At 43.1% G+C, this 21668-nt stretch overlaps 1 protein-coding gene across 2 annotated transcripts in view; it reads right to left on the bottom strand.

Annotated features, from left to right (window-relative positions):
• Positions 1-13708: 13708 nt before the first annotated feature.
• The window catches only part of HTR1F (5-hydroxytryptamine receptor 1F), a 105501-nt gene continuing 97541 nt past the window's right edge, over positions 13709-21668 (bottom strand). For both annotated transcript variants that reach the window (XM_042038067.1, XM_042038066.1), the window contains one exon: positions 13709-17859. In XM_042038067.1, the coding sequence (XP_041894001.1) occupies positions 16724-17821 (1098 nt within the window). In that variant the 5' untranslated portion in view covers positions 17822-17859 and the 3' untranslated portion in view covers positions 13709-16723. The remainder of the gene's footprint in view (positions 17860-21668) is intronic.

Genomic DNA, 21668 nt, shown 5'->3' with positions numbered 1-21668 from the left:
CATAATTTAAGATCAGTCTGCACAATGATTTGCACATGCATTAGTCCCATTTCACTTATTCAGTAGTTACATATATATAAATATACACATATAAAAAACTGGCATAGAATTTCTACTGTTATTGCACAACAGCTTGCATTTGAAAAGTCATTGTGCTTAAGTGCAAGCGGAGAAATAGCATATCTGTAAAAAAAAAAAATACAAAGGAAGGTGTGTGTGACAAAAAAATGTGTAAAAAGCCAAATTCTTGGAATACATCTACCAGACGCAATGTCAAGGCCAGTCCCATATCTGGACTTCGCCTTCAGCAAACATTTTAGATACAGACACTGCCTGATGGGCAGGCAATTCTTTTGCCCTTCCAGTTTTAGCACCATCACTGTAGAGCTCGGCCTAGGAGAGTTTGATGGAACTGGCTCTGAACCAGTACTTGAATGCCTCCCTGGTACCTTATGCCCTGCCCATGGCAACAGGATTGGAACCAGATGAACTTTGGGCTCCCCTTCCAACCCACACCATTCTATGATACTATGATTTGAATAAGGAGCTGGCTGTGAAACAAGCCCAGATATTGTGAAACCCATCTCTTTTTTAGGAACCCAGAAGTGGCATTCTGGAGATGGCTTGAGACTGTTTTAACTTTGTATAGTATTTTACAGGATGGTTCACACTGGCCAGAAGAAAAAAAAAATCATAGAAAACCACAGCTTATCTTACCCTTTGAACACTTTGCTCAGCTTCTTACAGTCAAGGGTTTAGGACTTCGTGAGATGGAGGCTGCATTTAAATCATCTCCTAACAGCCACTGATAAACCTGCCCTCCATAATAATTTCACTCTCTTTTAACCTTTTTTATGGTGTGTTTTTAATCTATAATATAAACTGCAGCAATGAGTTCCACAAATTTAATTATGTTCTGTGAAAAAATATTTTTGTTGGTGGTTGAAACCCACTTCTTGGTAGTTAAATGCTGAGAGGAGGAGGCATTACTGTGGTGAAGCTGAGGAAAACATCAGCAAGCAGCAAAAGAAACAAGTAGCAAAGAAGAGGAGCAAAGCACCTCTCTCCAAAAGAGAGGTAAGAGTCAGGAAGAAGGATAGTAGGGAGAAGACCTCAAAGATTCCCACCTGCCCTCAGGAGGGCACATCCAGGAATGTGAACAACTCTGGCTGAGGAAAAATTGGTCAGATTTTCACTGGTGAGTGGGAGACCCATGAACCACATCCCTAATGAAGGACTAGGACAGGGTGTTGAGGCTGAAAAAGATTCTGAAGGTCATGGGAAGGATCAACAGTGGATTTTTCCCTGTTAAAGCAAGTGTCAGTGCCTGAAGGGAATAAAAAATAGCTGTGTGAAAGTGATATTCAAGAAAGATTTGGTTTAGGTGAGCTTTGGTAAAATACTTTGAAAGGAAGGACAGAAAAGTTCCTGCAGATCGGTGCAGTCAGTGCAAGGAGTGTGGTTAGAGGCAAAAGCCATGCAAAGGGGATTCATCTGAGGGTGGGTAATGCTGAAGACACAGCTCCTGGGATCACGCTTAAGAAGGCTTGTGAGAAGAAATCTAAATTAAGAAATGAATGAAATTGTTTGGGAAAGTAGTGAAATATTTACAGCTATTTTTATAATACAAGGAGAAGGGGGAAAGTGAGTAAAATTGCTGCCAACTGTAGTTAAGTAGGCAATATCAAATTATTGACTTTTATGTGGCTAGAAAGTACGGTCAGTAGGAGACAACAGATATGGTGTTCACAGCAAGCGAGTGTTTATTGCAGGTGTTGTTAGAGCAGGAAACTGAATATCATCACCAACTACATCGAGGTGGAAGGGCAGCAGTGATTATTACATGACAGGAGCAATCATGTTGGAAATAGGCTGTAGAGAAATGATAGAATAATGATTTTAAAGGTAGAAACATATTTTAAAGATGTTAAGAAAAAAGTGTGGTAATGTGGGTAAAGTAGATTAGTTTCCATCAAAATTATTCCAGGAAAAGATGTCAAAGGAGGCCCTCCTGGGATAGACTGGGGAGTTGAATTTGGATGCAAATAAAGAATTACTGAATGCTTTTAGAGAGTGAAATACTCCAGAGATTTGTGTCACAAGAAATTTTCTTAGTCATCCACACTGAAAACCATTAGCAATCATATGCCATGGGAGTGACAACAGAAGATCTGTTTAACTCCACAGTCAATGAACCAGGGGCTGACATGACTTAAAACTCTGTTTTTCTGACTAGCATCAACAACTTAGAGGAGACAGTTGTAGACAAAACCCTTGAGTGAACAAGTGAGGTTGATTTAGTTGATGTGACCTGGAACATGGGCATGTGATCTTAGTTTAAAAAGGGAAAATCATGCATAACTGGAGGGACCTAAATGGTGAAGAACAGTCCAAAAAGCTCAGGACTTAATTTAAATGAAGCCAGGAATTTCTTTACGTTAAAGATGTAGAGATGCTGGGGACTTCTCTTCTAAACCAAAGGAAACATCAGCCCAGCCAGCTCTGAAAATGAAGGTAAATTCTATTGAAATGGACATTAGGAACACAGGGAAACCCTGCAAGGATGGGGAAAGGTGGTTGTCCTCCAAAAAGGCCTGTCTTAAGGATGAAGAAGCTCAGGGAGAAAATGGGAATTGCCAACAGCTGTGCAATTGTACAGCTGGTCTTGCAAAGTACCTTTAATTGCTAAGCAGGGGTTTTGCTCTGTTTTGGGCAAGCAGAGCTGGGGTGGGAGCAGCCCTGAGCCCCAAAGCTCTTGTTGTATTCCTGCAATTTGGGAGAGCCAGGAGACCTTGTGGGACTGGTGTTTGGAGTCATGCACAACCAATGCTCTGTAAGTAGAAAAAGGGGGTGTGGGGGTAAGGACTGCTACAGAGAAACATTTGGAGTTTTTTCTGTAAGGAGGGGGAGCATTTTGGTCCAAGTTTGCTTTTGGTACCTGGCAAGGTGGGCCAGGCCAGGGTTCTGTGTTGGCCCAGACATGCCTGTGGTATGAGGCATCTGTTTGGGGCAGAAGGGGCTCAGTCTGAGCAGTGAAAAGCCTTGAGAAGTAATACCAACAAAGTCTTTTATTGCAAAGTGTTAGGAAATTTTAATTATCAGTCTCATCGCTAGTTTGATGTGTGATGGCTTCACATCAGAGGATTAGCAGGTGTTTGGGCAGAGATGGAAATGAATCTGTGTGATGCAAGGTAGACATTCAAGATGACTCCTGTATGTTTTTTGCGTCCATAAAAAAATATGGGGGGATAAATGGACACACCAAAAATCACCACCTGCCTAAGGAGGATGTGCCCCTCCTCAAATCCTGTGGTGGCTGTATCTGGATCAGGAAACTGCTGGGTATGGGAAGAACTTGACATCTGCTTGATGTTTGGAAGATCACACCCCTTCCTCAGGGTACCAAGTGGCAGCCTGAGGAGTCAGTGTGATGTTGAATGGACAGAGTGAAAATTTGATTGTGGACTTCCACACAAACCTGCTTAACATTTTTTTTACTGGCCTAATGCAAAATTTCCTCATGTGAAGTAATTTTTCACTTTCCAACATCTCTGAAAGCACAAGCTGACTATAGCCTTGCTTGTTTTCACTGATTATTCACAAAGTCTCTGATGATTTTTGCTTTGTTTTACCTTAAAATCCCACTTGTTTGAGTCCCAGTTTTGGTGTTTGGCTTATTCTGTGTTGCTGAATTTTAAAATGATTGAAAAGCCAGTGGATCTGACACCACAGCTGTTAATGGCAAATTAAGCAAATCTCAGTTCTACTATTTTCTGAAACCTTAGCCATGGTTTCAAAGAGTAAGGGTTAACAACAAAGAGACTAACTAAAAATAATAAATTTCTATATTCTTTCATCAAATCTCTATTCTAGACCCTGCATGTTTATGTCAAAGGAGCTCCCCTTGCTTGTTTCCTGACTTTAACATTTTACAGAATTTAGAAATGATATAATGCAGCCTAAGGAGAGAATCAAACAATGTCATAGTAAGTGAGGAGACTTGGGTTTAATTCTTTGCAGCTGTTTTCTGATCTTGGCCAAGTAGTTTCTCCTTCTCTGTCTCTCTCTCTCTCTCTCTGGTATGACTTTTTATCTCTAACTGAGGATGCAGAACAAAGGAAACTTTCTTGTTTCTCCTGGAGATGTATTATTTCAATTACTATAAAAGATGATGAAGAGCTCAGACAGTAAAGCAAGGGATTGTGTTAAAAACAATAGAGGAAAAAACCCCCAAAAGCCACTCTGAGGCTCCTGACTTAAGGCTGGATTTTTAAAATATTTCTATCAGTTTGTTGTGCCCTCTGTGAACATGGGAAGTGAGGACACCAACAACATCTGCACCTTACTGGGTTAGAGATCCGAACCCTGCTGCCAACTCAAACCTTGTTCTTACTTTTACAAATATCTTTTCAGCTGTTAATCTCCGATGTTGAAAAAGACTGTAGAAAACACACTCACCTGTGAAATGGAAGTGTAGGATGGAAAGGCTTCTTCTATGGGGTTCTTCTTGTGGTTTGGTTTTTTTTTTTTTTTGTTTTGGTTTGGTTTTTTTGGTGGTGTTGTTATTAAAGTAGAAAATAAGGCACTTAATGAATTGCTCTTGTCCTACTTGATTTTTGTGCCTAGATTGCTACAGCTTGGGCTTATTAACACATTTAACCAACTTGGAAAAGGAGATGAGTTGATCAGCAAGGATATGGCGCATCACTTTGATATGCCATAGCTATTGAGACTGTCCACAAATGGTGCTGGCTGATACCTTTGGATTTGATGAACTTCAGGCAGAAGCAGCCTGGAAAGAAGGAATTTCCCTCCAACCTCTGGACAAAAGAGGACAGGAAAACCTGTTGGCTGATAGTGCTGTCATTCAGATGAATGTCTGGTTTATTGTCAGTTTCTTTCATTCTTTTTTTTTTTAAATCCCCATTTGCTTGGAGAGCACTTTTTAGCCTTTTTGAGACAAGGTAATATTTGTGTTTCTGTACTTGAAAAAAACTTCCAGGTGCCTGACTTTGCTCTCTTGACACATTTGGAAATGTGCAAATGGAAAAACCCATGAGCTTGTGGGCAGTAATTCTGCACATAGAAGCTATATATCAGACTCTGGCTGCCTTGTGGTCTGTGAAGCCTCTCGGAACAGTGGGCCACCTGTGAAGAAGTGGGTTGTGCTGATACAGGAGAAGGTCATGATGATGGGGTTAGAGCAAGAAAATGACCACAGTGTGGGGGATGCAGTGTGAAAGAAGGAAATACACCTCTAAAGACCAGGGAGGAAATGGTAGCACGTGTGTCAGTCTTTTGCCGCATTAATAAAGGATCATTTTGTATTTACGTTTTGGGTCACTATGCAAGGCTTTAAATGTATCGACAGCCAGATCAGAAAATGCAGTGCTGAGGGAAGTGATGCTCCTCACTCCATTCCTGGCAATAAAGATCAGAGTCATCAGGAGCATATTCATAGTCTGCATTGTTTCCTCAGCGGGATGCCAAGCAAAGGGCAAGCTGGACTAATTGGTCAGCAGGGGATTTCCTTGTACGAAAAAGGCCCTCAAAAGGCTCAGAAGTGACCATACCTTAATGACAGCAGGCTATCTAGCAAGCAGGGTTTGTATTTGAGTGGGAGGACTAAAGGGACACAGGTCTGTCATCTTCCTTGGCTGTGTGTTTGGGCTGGCCTTTTCCTGCCTGCAGTGGCCTCAGCCCTGTGGACCCGTGAGCCAGCATGTCCCCACACTGCCCTTCTGCAGCTGCTGCTGGGACACCAGCTCAGCTGAACAGAGACACCTCTTGGGAAGGTGCTCTCCCTGGCTGCTGGATTGTGGATTTCCCTCCTTTTGTGGCTCCAAGGCACATTCAGCAGACTGGTTCACCATCAGTCTTCCTTTTCCTTACCAGGGCCTGGGGAAGCTCCTTTCCTTATTTGTTTCAGATCATTAACTTGCTCCGTTTGACCTCAGGGCCTTTGGCAGTTACCTTGTGTGATGCAGAGACGATCACTCACTTTTTATCTGTGATCTCCTGTGATGTTGATGACAATATGTGAACTTCCCTGCTACAGCAATGAAACTCCAGGAGATACACTTGAGTGAGGAGACCTCCCATGCCAGAACATTTGTCTGGGTATGTCATGCAGTGACAGAATGAAATAAACTGAGATAGGGGAATAAGGGAAGGAGTTTACTCTGCACTTGCTTATTATATGGTGAACTACTGCAGGTAGAAAGAGCCCCCATGGTATTTCTACATCAAACAAATGTTGAATATTGTAAAGAGCACTATCTGGCAAGAAATCCTACTGACATATTTCTGGGCAATTGAATAGGAGGATGTGGTTTTGCACCACCTTATGACTATGCTGAACGCAGGGTTACTGTTTGTACCGCTCCCTAAACAACCTGAAAATGTGAGTTCTTTACTATGTAAAACTAGCTTGTCTTTAGGGTGTCTGAATATCTGTAATTACCACCTTTATAGCAATATATTCCCCAGCAGAAGGGAATCAGATGTGATCATACTGCCACTGCGTATTCCCTTGGAAATGCAGCATATTTAACTGTAACTGGCCTCACAGTTGTTATGAAGGATTTGGATTGATTTTTTTGAGACTTGGTTTGATTTTATTTTCCTCCCCTCCCCCTAAGAATCCAACAAAACTTGGAAAGAAATTTCCAGGTCTGGTGAAGTTGTTTGTGTGGGGTTGTTTTTGTTTTGTTTATTTGTTTCTTCATTTTGTTTTGTGTCTGTATGACAGTGAAGAAAGCATATAGGACAGAAAAAAGATGTTGACAGAAACACAGGATTCAGAAAATCTGTCATAATTTTTCTTGCTTTGCTTTGAAATGAGCTCAAGTGCTTCTTTGGCTTTTGTGCTGCCTATATTTAAAAAAAGAAGAAACATAAAATTCAAGCTGCAAGTGAATTGCATAAACAACTCTAGATTCACTTTTCCAGAAACAGGAATGGAGTTGGACAGCTGACAGGAACCAACTGAAGCACTTGGGTATAAATCAATGGTTAGGCAATGCAAGAGAGACGATTTCTTAACATGAAAAATTCCAGGGGAATTAGAAAGAGCCCTTTCAGCTTCTGAGCTCTTCTCTTGCTCAGAAAAAAATTGCCATTATGAATCCCCTATATTTGGTAATTTCTATCTCTGAAAAGGATTGTTTGTGACACTTTAGCTCCATGTTCATGTACAAATATTTGTGTGGCCTATGTGTGTTTCTTTGTGTACTTGTTCTGGTCTCAGTTGAGACTTTAGAGCTCCTCTCCTCCATACCCAGAGTTTGCATTGATGTTCTGCTGCCCGGTATGCCATCAAATCCAGACATGCTCTTGGTAGAATTTCACAGAAAATGTATGAAGACAGTAAGAGTCAAATTATTCATGCTTCGGCATGATTTCTCTTTCCTAGAATGAAATTCCAGTCATTGCCCAGTTTATAATTCCAGAGCACAATTCTCCACCACCCTGTGATTTGCTTTGTCCCTGTGCGGTATGAGAGGGGCTACAGATTTTAGGAATGAGGAAGTTTTGGCCACTTCACAAAGTACTGTGCAATAGCAAAAGGTGGTAAAGAGCAGCTGTGAACAAAACTTCTACTCTGGTAACCACAAACAAGTCCAAATCAAAAATAGTTATTATAATTAGTATCATTACTTTAAATAGAGAGGTAAGTTGCTATCTCTGTAGTGCTTGGTATTGTTCACAGCTACTTGGAATTAAATCCTGAAATAAACCTGACAACACATCAAGAAATAGCTTCTCTAGAAACCACCTTAGAAACTTTCAGCTGTCACTGAGGCCTTTAAGTGTTATCAGCTCCCCTGATCTCTGGTGATTTGCAATTTTTCTCCCCCATGTACATTTTCCAACTGCTTAGATGTTTCTGCACACCATTTCAAATGACAGTCCTTTCTGACCTTTGCTTGGAAGGTTGTACAAACACTGCTGAACTCCCCAGACTTGCCAACTTTAATTGGAATGCCCTGGAGTCTCATTCAGCTCACAAAATGTTACTACCTCAGTCTTGAAGCAGCCATGAGAGGGAGCAAATGTCATGTTCCCTTTCTTGGAAACCTCCATTGCCTCTGGCACCCGGTTGTCCCAGGAGCCTCATGCTGTGGATGTATTAACCCTGAGGAAAGCTGTCTTGCAACTCCCTTGTTCACCAACCCAGTCTTCAACCTGCTCAGTGGCTCCTCTCGGGTTACTGTCCCAGTAATGATTCCTTACGTGAATCAACCTTTCACTGAAATTTTACTTCCTTTTGCACGTATGGTGCACCAAGTCTCTAAATGAGCAGACACTGGGGTGCAGTGCTGTCCAGGTGAAGGAGGTGATTGCCCCGCTCTGCTCTGCACCTCGAGTGCTTTGGGGCAGTTTGGGGCATCAAAATATAAGAGGGATATAAATCACTTAGAGACCATCCAAAGGAGGACCATGAGGATGGTGAAGGGACAGGAGGGGAAGCCACGTGGGGAGTGGCTGAAGTCACTTGGTCTTTTCAGCCTGGAGATGAGAAGGCTGAAGGGAGACCTTATTGTGGTCTTCAACATCCTCATGAGGGGAAGAGGAGTGGATGACACAGCTCTCTTCTCTCTGGTGTCCAGACCTGAGGAAATGGCATGGAACTGTGCCAAGGAGCAGGGAGTGGTCTGGATATCAGGAAAGTGTTTTTCACCCAGAGGGTGGTTGGGCACTGAACAGGCTCCCCAGGGAAGGGGTCACAGATCCAAGCCTGCTAGAGTTCAAGAAGTGCTTGGACAAAGCTCTTGGACACATGGTGTGATGGTTAGTGTGTCCAGGGCCAGGGGTTGGACTCGATGATCCTTCTGGTTCCTTTATAACTCAGGATGTTTTATGATTCTATGATGAACCTTACTGAACGGGGGTGCAGGTAGGCATGGGGTTTCTGAGAATCTTGCTGGGAAGGGAGGGATCCCATGCTGACTGTTCCCCAACTTGTCGGCATGTTCGTTCTGCCAGGTGCTGACCCCCACGCCAGGGATGCCCGGCACCGGGCGGCACGGCGTGCCATGCTGGGGACACGGGGAGCGGGGCTTGGCTGCCAGCCGAGCCCACCCCGACCAGGGACGTGCGTGGGGACGGCAGCCGGGGTTGTGACCCGGGGGTGTCCCCGGGCTCCGCGGGCAGGGACCGGGAGCGCTTGGCTCGGGTGCCGCTAGAGGGACCCGCCCGCCCGGGAAAAGGCTCCGCGTCCCCGGCACAGCCCCGGCACAGCCCCCGGCCCTGCAGCGGGGCTCCAGGGCTCGAGCACGCCCAGTCGCCTCCCGTTCCTCCTGTTCCCAACCCGCTGGTTGTGTACTCGTGGTTTCTTGCTGGGGTTGTCCCCTCACAAAGCGTCCGGGGGCTGAGGCAAAGCTGCTCTGTCCCTTGAGAACCCAGCCCTCGGTGAGAGCCTGCTCCTTCCTCATTCTCCCCTTTCATCTGTGCTGTACTTCCCTGTCTGCACCTGAGTCAATGATCCCTCACTCCCCTTTTGGTTTTGCTTGTACAGCTGAGCATGAGAGAAGGCAAAGCGGGTCATCATTTCACAGCATCCTTTGTTCCCCTGAAGGATCTTTAAATGAGAGCTCTTTTGCCCAACTATACAAAATAAGTCAAACCTGCTACTGAAATAACTTTTTCCCTTCACTCACGGTGTGCAGTGTGCTGTGGGTGAGAACACAGAATGGAGTGGGGCAAGTAGAAAGGGTGGTTCAGAGGAGTGTCACTTGATTTATTTTCTGTTAAATCTAGACTGCTTCCTTCTATTTCTATTTTATGTCTTACTTGCAGGTTTAGAGTTTGAAGGATGTTTCAGTTGCTTTTTGTTATTCTTCTCCAGTCAAATGAAACAGAGGACTGGTGGAGTAAATTGTTATGGCGTGCTTTAACACTGTGTTCAGTGAGCTGGAGACACAGGCAAAAGCCAGGCTGGCAGGGGGCTGGGAGGATTGGCATACACTGGGGTATTTAACAAGGAGAAGCAGGAAACATGGTAGTGGTTTGACTGTGTAAATTGTATTTCTGAGATATAAAGTGTGCTGAGCATCTATCCCTGCCCTGTCTAAAGCAAGGGACAAAATCTTCACTCAGCTCTCCAGGTGCTCGACGTGGCTTTTGAGAAGGTGGCAGGGCATTGGAATGTAGATAAGATTTTAAGATGTCCTTTCTTACTACTCATTTTTTTCCTCCGCTGTTTGTACCCCTGAAGATCTCAGTACGTGCAGTTCCCCAGCCTCACTGGCTGTGCACGGCTGGCGCTGACCGGAGCTGTCACAGCAGTCTTGGAGAAGGATCACGTGTGCTCTGCTGTACAGTGCTGTACTGACCCTGCGTGGGATGGAGATGGCAAAACCACCTCCTCTCCCTCTCTCAGCTCCGGGAGGTGCTAGGCAGCTCCAAAGTGAACTGGCACTTTTGTTAGTTGGATCTGAGCTGTGATGAGTTCAAGCAAGTTTATTTCAAGGCCGCCTGGCTCTAAAAGAAGAAAATTGCTCAGTCTTTCTCTCTCCCTGTTCTCCTCCTTCCCCTTTCCTGATTTGTTTTCTCTACAGCTCTCATTTTCATCCCTCAGACAGTAGTATGTGATTCCTTGTGCAGTTAACAAAGGGACCGCTCTCCTCCCTTCCCCTCCTTTCCCCTCTCCTCCTGTCCTCCACCCCAGGACCTCAGGATGAGGTGCTGGCTGCCTATTTCCCTTAGCTTTTGGTTTTCTAACTGTAAAAATGAGAGAAGACCTACCTGAGATAATTAATTAATTAGTATTTCTTACTAACTTTGAAAATCAGATGAGAGAAATACTTGCCAAAATGCAGAAGGCCATCAATGAAGGGGGTTAGAAACAGTCCAATAGTAACATAACTTAGATTTATGTGTGTGAAAAATAAAGCCATGCTTACCTGTTGTAGATATATCTGGCTTGGGAAACTGTTTTGTGTTCCAAATTATCGCAGTTTACTGTCTGTCAAAGTAGATGTGGAAGACAAATCCCCAACCTGGAAACACTTAGCTTGAATTTTTCTTACCTTAAATTCCAGTATTTTTACATATACCTAAGGTGATGGATCACCTCAAGCTTCACAGATGAACTTTTTGATGACAGGGAATGCAAGCCCTGTATTGACCAGAGCTGTTGAGGTAATGCAACACTGATTTGCTCATCACTGGCATCCTCCTTGAAGGGATCTCTTTTTGTGTCTGGCTGGGGAACAGTGCTGCTCTGTGTTGAGTCCACCTGGCCATGAGTCAGTTCAGGCTGCCTCCAAAGTAATTGATGAATGTGAAAGATTTCTTTTTTGCTGTGGATACAGGCACAGCTTTGCTGCTGCTGGTTAGAGGTGTGTGTTTGTGGGGCAACCACCTTCTAGTGACTGCCAGACCAGAAACAACTGGAGTGCAAACTGGCTGACTCCTTATTTCATGGCTGTGGACTATTTTGTGCAGCTTTGTACTGTGAGAGATGGGAAACCAGGCTTAGCCAAGAGTGAGTTGCTTAGCAGACGCTTGCTGTCATACAAATTAGCCACAGCTTTTGCATCTTGGAGTGCTGCCAGCACAGAACCAGCTATTGCATTAAATGTCTACCACCAGTCATGATCTAAACCGAAAGTGAGAAGATTAATCGCTCTTCTAGCATTACCGTAGCAGTTAGCGCTTTTTGTGGTGTTAAACATGTTTTTCATCTTTAAACCGAAACCATGAAATACACTGAGTTTCAAATGAATGGGTGTACAAGAAAGGGAAAGGCTTAATTTAGTGGGGGAAAAATATCATGCATGTATAGGAGGTATTTTGCTTTAAAGTGGAAAGAGAGGCTAATTTTTATTAGTGCTGCCCATCTGGTGTATAGCAATGAATACCTTCAAAACTGTATTTTAAATAATTTTAGGCTTGTATTATATATAATATAAATAATAGTATTATATCATAAACAAGAGTAGATACACTTGATTTGAGCAATTAGTGGATAAAAAGCAATGGCATTTGATAAGCAGCCTCTCTGACTTTACACTGCCCCAATCAGGTTATTTAATTCATAATTGTACTAATGTACTTTGACTAATGAAACACAGTACTTTTTCCTTGCCTGAAAATATTCCCTTCTGAAATGTTCCTGAGTTGCAGAGTTCTTTCTTAAGAAGTAACTCTCTTGAATGTGAAGTAAACCACATACATGTAAACCACTTACTAAAATATGAAACTCATATTTTAGTAAGTTAGGATACAAAGTGAGGATATAAGGTTGCTTTCAGTCACTGTGTCCATTATATGTGGGGGAGTTGACACCAGAAAAGCTGTTTTGAATTTGGTTGGTAACCTTGTCTGTTCACAGCCCTTGCTGCTGACTTCTGTTTGTTCTGGTCTCTGTAATCTTTCCTCTTAGCCAAAATCAGTGTCATCAAAGCTTTAATTTTTTTGAGTTACTTTATGATGGCTACAAACACTAGATCAAAAAACCATTTATGTTTCTTTTAGAGGCTTAGCTTTCCTGGTCGAGGACGGAAATAGGAAATTTGACCCTGGATCTCCAGAAGACAATGAAAAATCTGAAAAAAATAATCAGTTTAATTAATTTCAGGATTTCACAGGGGAGGAGATACCAACATCTTGCTGGGGATTTTTAGCGGTTCTTCTATCTGTAGTACTGTCCCTGTAGTAGGACTGACACAAGTGTTAGGGTTCTTCTTAATCTTTACAGGGCTGCCACAAGAGTTTCCTCTCACTTTCCTGTAGGATTCACTCTTTGGTGTGCAGAGCTCCAAAAAGCCCTTTTTTTCCCTTTTTTTTTGCAGAGGCTACAGCAATGATTTTCTGTTTCTCTTCTGCAAGGGGAATCTGACATGCAAAGGTCGAGTAGTAATGTGTACTTGCCTAGAAATAATGTGCTGAGTTTGTAACTACTGGAGAAAACAATTTGGCACAGAGCTATTTCCGTGTACCTCCCCAGCACCGAGAACAATCAGGCAGCAGCTGAAGACAGTGGCTGCCAAAAGCGCATTTGGATGAGGTGGGTGTTTCTGGGTGGTACAGTCATGCGTTAACAAGTGTGACTGCATCACTAAAACAAATGTATTTTTGTGTCCCCAAGCTCTTTGTAGGGATATGCCATCCTCAGGAGGAAAGGACACCAATAAAGCATCTGGCAGGGAGGAAAGGCAAATAAATGAGTACAGGATAACGAGGTGTATCTAACTGCTTGTTGTTAGTAAAAACCATCCACCTGCACTGGATATCGTGTTCACAGCTGCTTCAGGAACCGTTCTCTGTGAAAGCTGAAGTGGGAGTGGGTCAGCTGCTCCAAATCCAGTTCTCTGGGTGTTGGAAGAAATCTAAACTGATGGGTGGGCAGTGACCAGCAACAGGGAGGGCAGCTGCAGCAGGGATAGCGACCTGGGAAGCTCTGTGCAAACTCGGGAGGAGATGTAAACCCTGTCCCTGAAATACACACAGAGTCTTCTGACAGAGGTGGGAAACCAGACACATTTTTTTCTCTTTGCTGAGACTGAACTCTCACAGGGCACACAGCTACTTGCAAAAAAAATCTTAGCTCCAGTGCTTAAAATCGTGTTCTGTCATGCTCCTTGAACCTGGTGCTAAGGTCCAGTGGATGCTTCATGGGGAGGGAAAGCAGCATCCTGCAGATGTCTTAACCTTTATGCATTTTGAAAGGAGAATTAATGTTTTGTTTTTTTTTTTTTTGGACACATCACATGCATGGATAAATGCTAGAGATGAAATGATACTGTGTGGTGCTGTGTGGGGAGGTGTTTGGCACAGTGAGTTCTGTAAGGGGACGAGTGATGAGTCGCAGTCAGACACCAAGAAATGATGGTCCACAAGCCGCAAGTGCTTTTAATGGAATAACTGCCCACTTGTTTGATCAGATTTCTTGTAGTTGCCTCTCCCACCACTGTGTTGAAGGGCGAGCAGATACAGCTCAGTGAAAACAATACAAAAGAAACCACCCTGCATCTTGAGAAATGTTTAGCAGCTTAATTAGTTTCAGAGTATAATACTGTTAATAGTGCATAAATGACAGCTATTTTCTGTTTATCTACATATGGTTCCTTCTTTGAGCTTCACCCATTATTATTTAAATGAGTATTTTAAGTATCTTTTCTCCTGGAAAGCAGCCCCTATTTTTCCTTCCAATTTGATTTCACAAGATATTGTCAAACATCTTACGAGTAAGAGGATAAACAATATAGTCTGTACTCCAGCAGCCATAAAGGCAGAGGCAGGGGGAGAGGAATGGATTCCCCCAGATACCCAGTGTTATGACTCAGTAAATGTGGGAAACAGAGGTCTTCAAGATTGAATGTTTTAGTGTGCTGCCTCCTGCTAATCCGCTAATCCTTTTAGAAGGCTAAATTTCATGGCTCTTTCTGGAGACAGTGGAGCACAGCTGATGCTTAGAGTGATTTTTTTCTTTCAGCATAATGCAGGCATTGCTGAGGTCACAGGGGCTGCAGAGGCTGTGCTCTGACTGCAATGGTAATAAAGTGTGCTGGCTTGCACTGAGCATGAGCCAATTCCACTCTGTCACATCCTAGTATCTTCGAAATTTAGCTGTGCCACTGCTGTGCTAGATCTCCATGGTATGACAAGTGAGTTTTCCATTAGATTCCTGGCTGTGTTAAAATCCATGGCAAAGCAAATGCACTGTTTCTGGTAGTTCTGAATAGCATTTCATCTGGACCTTGATGTGAAAGCAGAATAGAGTATGTTGCAAGTGACAGAAACAAATTTGTTCAATATCTCAAGTTTCAAACCTTGTCGTCTTGCAGGAAACCCTTTTGACAGCTGTGTCAGCTGGTAGCCAGCGAGCAAAATACAAAAATTATTACAAACTTTTGAGTTTGTAATAGAAAAGAGGGAGAGGGGGAGAGAGAAACAACAGTGATGATTTTTTTTACTGGTGATTTTTCTTTTTTGTCTAATGCAAACCACTGAAAGTCTCTTGGAAGAACAACTGCAAGGGCCAGTGACACCTTTCCCCAGCTAAGGGTGAGCATGGTGCTGTCATGTCTCTGTTCCTTTGTGGTGTTCCTAAGCTGGTGGCCCAGGTTCCAAACTGGAGCACCTTTGCAGGGGATTGCTGCTGCCGACAGTGGGATTTGTAGTCCCTGTAAGGAGCCTCAAGTCCCTATTCCTCAGAGGCAGCACTGAATGTCTGACAAAGAATTTGAAGCTGGGCTCTTAGTGACATAGCCTGAATCTGTTTGTCCTGAAAACTGCAAAACCTGTCCCTGGGCTTTGGTGTGGCTCTTAACTCCATGGCTTGGCATCTAGAGCTTGTCAATCAGGATTGACCAAGGTGCTGTCTTTGAGGCCTTGGAAGGGATTTGTTCATAGAGGTTATCTTTGACTAAATAAGTTAGTCAGGGCTGGCAGGAGTTCCTGTAATGCCTTTTTAACTCTGCTGGGAATGGGAATATGCATGGATGCTCTGGGGGAAGGAGGAATTTAGAGGTGAGCTTCCCAGTGAGCATCCCACAAGATCCCCTGCCCAGGTGTGCAATGCATACTGAGGTCACTCCCTCCACCCTTGCTGCAGAAGGTGCTGCACAGCCTTTTCTAGAGACCCATCCTGCCAGCACTGTGGTGTTTTCTCACTTGCTTGGAGAGAGGGAGCACAACCCCAGTGCTCAGGGCAGTCGAGAAAAGGCTCAGAGAGCATCAGGCAACTGAGGATGGAGGGCTAAGCATGCTAAGCTGGAGCTGTCAGCCACAGTTCTTCAAACCTCACTAAGCCACCCTCTGTCAGCAGTGCTCGGCCCCGACATGAGTTGTGGCTGGGTTTGGTGCTGCAAGTCACAGGCTCCGTGCCTGGCCAGGTGTGAGGACATGGAGAAAGGAGTTCTCATGCTTCTCTCCCTTCTAATATCTCCATGAGGAGAACCAGCTGCTCTTTATGAGCCTTCCCTCCCCAGTGCCCACAGAAGCGGTGTCTCGGAGCACTGGGCACTCTGTGTACCCAGCTCACTGGAGGTGCCCCAGATGTTTGGCTGTTTCCCTTGGGGTTATGCTCACATCTGTTGTGGGTGTGCAGTGTCAGAGGGCTCCCGACACTGGTTTGCTCTGAAACTGGTAATCCATGAGAGCCACTTGCCTGCTGCTGGGGTGCTGTGTTACCCAGGGATGTCCATCCATGGGACAAGGCAGGACAGAAGCTCACTCAGCTGATCGGCATAGGATGATGGTAGATATATTTAAAACTACTACCCTTGGCTGTGAATGGCTTGGCTCTATACTGCAGGCCTGTGCCAGACTGTTAAAATCATGTTGTCATTCCATGGTATATTTTCTATCTTGTATCAGTAGGGTTTAAAACATGTTTGTTTTACTTAACATTTCATTGATGACTGAGGGTTACTTTAAAAAAAGTTTTGTTTCTTTGTCTGCTTCAAGTGTATATTTCCTTCATATTTAATGTAACGCTTCAAGCTAGGCAGCTCTGCAAATCCCAACTGGATCAGAGCCACAGTATGCTACCTCTTTTTCTAGAGCAAAACCAAACCCAGATGATCCATCTCTTTAAAACTTGGGCAATTAATGCTCCCAATATTACCTATACAAAAAAAGTCATTGTAATGTAAATGCAGTGTCCTGGTGCTTTGCCTTAAATACAACAAATGTCATCTCAGTTATATAAATTTATACAGGTTAAAAAACAATGACTATGTTCTCCTTGTACGAACAAAAGCTCTTAAAGTTATTGCCCGCACCGTACAAGCTTCTGGAAGGCTTTCTTGAAATCTTCATTAAAGATTGTGTAGATTAAAGGGTTAACAAGGGAGTTTATATATCCCAGCCATGCTAGGAAATTAGACATGTCTTCTGAGATGTGACATGTTTCACAGGTATTAACAACTACTTCCTTTACAAAAAATGGGAGCCAGCAGATCACAAATGCCCCCAAGATCAAACCCAGTGTCGTTGCTGCCTTTCGCTCTCTTGTGCTGGAGATTCTCTGTTTTTTCCAGGACTTCTCGTGCTTAGATTCAGACCTGGGGCTTCGTAGGGTGATGTTGATTTTATCAGAGTTCACCAGGGGATCTGAAGTCTTCTCCGTTGTGCTGGGCATTGAAGCTGACTTGGTGCTTCTTTCACCTGCATCCAAAAGGACTTGTCCATTCACCCCCTCCTCCCTCACGATCCGGCTGACGCTTCTCCTGTGAAATGTCTTTGCTGCTTTGTAGATCTTGTAGTAAAGGATCAGGATCAAGGCCAGAGGGATGTAGAAGGCGCCAAACGTGGAGTAAATGGTGAAAACAATGTGGTCGTGCTTGATGATGCATTCGTCCTCCCTGCTGGTTGTCTGGTGCCTCCAGAACAAAGGCGGCATGGAGATAAAAATAGATATGATCCACACAACTGCTATCATGATACCAGCGTGCTTAGGTGTCCTTTTCCGGGCATATTCCACGGCATCCGTGATCGCTCTGTACCGGTCCAAAGCAATGGCGGAGAGATGCAAGATGGAACAAGTGCAGCACGTGATGTCCACGCTCAGCCAAATGTCACACACCACCTGCCCCATGATCCAGGTCTCCTCTACAATGTAGACAATGCTGAAGGGCATCACCAGGACTGCCACAAGGAAGTCAGTCACTGCAAGAGAGCAGATTAGATAGTTGGCGGGGTGGTGGAGCTTTCTTGTCACAATTATTGCAGTCATCACAAGAGAATTGATGGCCGTTGTCATTAGAGCAAGCACAGACAGGGTAATGGAAATGAGAATCTTGGATGTTGCCCATTTGAAAGGTTCTTCTGATGTACTGTTTTGTTCAGTTGAGTTTATTAAATCCATGTTCCCTTTTAAAGATGATCTTTACCCGTAGCAGTTACCTGTTGGAAAAGTAAAAACATTCAGATAGTACCCCCTTGATTTTTGTCATCTTGAAAGACTGCAGGCCCCAAGCTTACAAGAACTTCAGACTTATTAGAAAGTATTCTGGCTCCAAACAGATTTTCCTGGCTAGCCCTATGTGGGATGCTCTGTGTCTGGAACAGGGGCCTCCTTTTTCTCCATGGCCACGCTGTTGAGAAGGGCATGTTTGCATGGCAGGGGAGAGGAGTGTGCTGTGGAGCCTGAGAGGACACTGCTCTTCAGCACTTCCAGCCCGGTTCCTCGAGTGGCTAAAAATACTTACTTCCCCTCCAGCTAAAAATACTTACTCTGAAGGGTTTTTAGAGGAGTCCTGAAACTGGTTAAATGTGAACAACTTCATCCTAAAGTAGGTACTAATACTGCTTTTAGGCTCATGCTCTCTGCTCCACTAAGCAATGTAATGACTGTTGAAAACATTAATCCAGCAGGCATAATGCTTATTTTCTCATATAAACTCATTTTCCTCCATCAATAACTGACTCATTCCTCATGTATTAGATAAATATGGGATTTCTTAACTGGGACATAATTTTGAAGAGAAAATAGAAATGTGAAACATTGCCGTAAAAACAGGAGAAGAAAAAAATTGCATGATGAAAGTGTCATTTCAGGGTTTTCTCTTATACAGCTCCAAAATGAAGCAGATAAATATGTTTTAAAGCTTCAAATGGTTCACTTATTTTCTAATCGAAGTCCTGTACATAGGTTAGAGTCCTGAGAACACCTCTACTTTTCCTCAAGTTTTGCTGTTCTGGGGTTGCTGCTGAAGAAAACTGCAGAAAACTTGGATGCTACTTGTTCTGCTAATGACTCTCTCCATGAAAACAGCTTAACTCCTCCTATGGCTCTGCAGGAAGGAAAATGCAGGGAAATACTGATGAAATAAGTCCTTGGTTGTGTTCTGGGGATACTTTCTTATCAAGAAGCGTTTCTGAGTACCCTGCAGACTGCAGCTGAGTTGGAGCTTCCAGCTTTTACTGTGAGTGACAAGCTCTACTCTAAGGAGAATGAGGTTTCATCCTCTTGTGAGTGTTGACCTGCAAGTTCTTGTGTGAGATCTACTTGATGAACACCTAAGTGGGGTTTTCTCTGACAGATTTTTGAGTGTAGTGAGTGAGTTGCACTTGTGTTACATTGGATGCCACATGCAGGGAAATATGTGAAACAAGTGAATAATTTTTCTTTCAGAAATTTGGTCTCATTAACATAACTAAAGCTTTTTGATATTATGCTGGAGTGGTGAAAAAAGAATTTCATTTACTGTTTATAACCTTGGACCCAGCTCACTCATTTGGTTTGATATTCTAACCTGGGCAGTGCTTAATATGCTACTGACTGCTCAAAAATGTTTTTAGCACTGGTTGACCAATTTAATTGAATAGAAGCACAAGGAGAGGAAATGTATTTTATGTGGTGATATTTGCAAATGCTGAGCAGATTCTTGTCTTGTACATGAGCTGATCACAATGTGTGTGCCTTCTGTGTTCCTTTGTCTGAACTTGAAATATACTTTACACACATAAAAATAGATTTTTCATCATGTCAGTGTCACCTTAAAACCTTCTGAATCCACACTAATTGCTAATTTGCAGATATTTTTGTCTATAGCTAGCTGCCTTCTAGGGAAAGAGTAGACACATATACTATTATCTGGTGAGTGTTCAACCTCTGCTAAATAAATCTTCTTTTGCAAGCTTGTACAAATACATGGGGGAAAAAAAGTTTATTGGGAAAATCTAAGCTATCTGTTGATATTCAGCAGTTGACTATACTTTAAAACAGTTACTCATTATGGTTAATCACCTTATAAATGTCTAACTCCTTGGATATTAGTTCTTAATTGCACGCAAGCAAGCAAAAAGCAATTTAGAGCTAATGAAAGCTGATTAATTGCTTTTGAAAGATTCTTCAGTTGGAGACCGTGGAGTAAGGAAGATAGTATAGGTAGACTTGTGAAACTGGTGTGTAGGAATAAGTAGTTTCCTTCTGCTTCTGTGGTTTGGAGGCTCTTCATAAGAAGCACAGTGGCAGAAACGTGCTGGCTTGCCATGTGCAGTGATTAGGCTTCTCTGTGTGGAGGCAGAGCCATGCAGAGGGCTGTGCTGCTTGGGACTGCCAGTCACAAAATTTGGTGGCTTTCCTGGTCAAGTGGGCTGGGAATCCTTTTTTAACTGGTGGGAATTTGTGCAACTTTACTGCGTGATCATTAATGAAAAAGATAATTTTATAAATATGTGGAGTTGAAGTGTTGGCAGTATTTAAGGACTGCTGCTTCACTCTCTTTTGATGATGGCCAGAATGACCTAATTCTGGATTTTTTTCTTAAGTGGAACTCAGTGCAGTCAGTTGCCATCACTGGCTTCTGTCCTCAGCAAGTGACCAACCCACTTTTAGGAGTATGAAGGATGGTCCTGTAAACAGTGCACCGGATTAGGATGCAGGAGAGCTGGCCTCTGCCCCTCTGCTTTAGCCTTTCCTAGTCCATTTTTGAGCAAATTCATTACAGTGCTTCTGCTAATTCACTGTAAAACAAGTAATTCCCTGGAACCCTAGATTGTTTTTTATTGCTTTCTCTTGGCAGCATGATTTATCTCTTGTGGAATGGGTTTAGTGGTGACTATTTTAAGCATGCAACTATTTTCAGAAGAATTATTCCAGTCCAGATGTTTGTAAGGCTACTTTTATGGAGCTGGCAGCTCAGTGCCCCTCTTGTAGAATCTATCAGCTTATCACTGATAACTCAAATTCCATGGCAGTTGCTCTTGCTGCAGATGGAAGTGTTGTCTTTTATTATTACCTTTTCAATACTCAGCTGTTGTTGGAAAACTCTGGAAAGACTTGAAATTTTGATTGCATTACATTGTCCTGAATTTAAGACTAGTGGAAATGGTGTCTTTTACTTTATTCATGATTTATTTTTATTTATGATTGTTGAAGGAGAGCCCTGTAAATAAAGGAAGCTGCTGTTCACCTAAGATAGCATGCCTCTTATCTTGGACACAGGAATAATATTATTTTTGAGGAACGAACCACTTCTACAAATCTTTTTTTCTTCCCTTCCAGATTTGGCTTGTTAGGGTGACCTGAATGTAAGTACTTCCTTGTCTGTAAACACACAGATATATCATCCTACTGATCGTGTTTAGAAGGTATGGGTGAAAATTCAAAAGTAAACACTGAGTTTATCTAGTGGCCACTCAAAGAAAATGGATGTTGTCAGTGTTTCAGTTTTTCCCGAGCATGTGTGTGTGTTATTATGTCCATAACCCATTTGTGACTAAGATTTACAAAACAGCAATGATAGGGATTCCGAGTGTAGACTGAATGACTAGAAATGTACAGCTCTTGAGTTTTGGGCCTGTATCTTCTTTTTAATATTGTTTTAAGCATTGGCAGGGAGAAAACTTGCTGATTAGGGTTGAAGTACTGCCTTCAAATACAAGTTTTCTGAGTGTACTGGGAGGGGCGGGAGAAGGTGTTTGCTTCTTTTCCACGTGGGTTCATTAGCAAAATGTGTCTTAATTAAAAAACAGTGACAGTAGTCAGACAGCAAAATGAGCCAGGGATTGAATTTAGGGTATTTAAACTGCTACAGGCAACCTTTGTGCTTTAAGTAAACACAAAGTTGTGCCAGGGGCAGAGAAAGCTCCTGCTTTTCCACCTTCCACCAGGCTTCAGCTGGCTTTGGAATGAAACACGTCACTTGCCAGCAGGAATCCCTTGCTCTCTTGGCCACCCTGACCTGCAAGCCAGTTGGAAAGGCCCA

The sequence above is a fragment of the Corvus kubaryi genome, unplaced genomic scaffold (assembly GCF_017639235.1).
Source record: "Corvus kubaryi isolate FWS band 111438036 unplaced genomic scaffold, C.kubaryi_AGA036_p1.0 37391, whole genome shotgun sequence".
Classification (NCBI taxonomy): domain Eukaryota; kingdom Metazoa; phylum Chordata; class Aves; order Passeriformes; family Corvidae; genus Corvus; species Corvus kubaryi.
The sequence above is the reverse complement of the archived record's forward strand: the minus strand, read 5'-3'. Positions and strand labels throughout refer to the sequence as shown.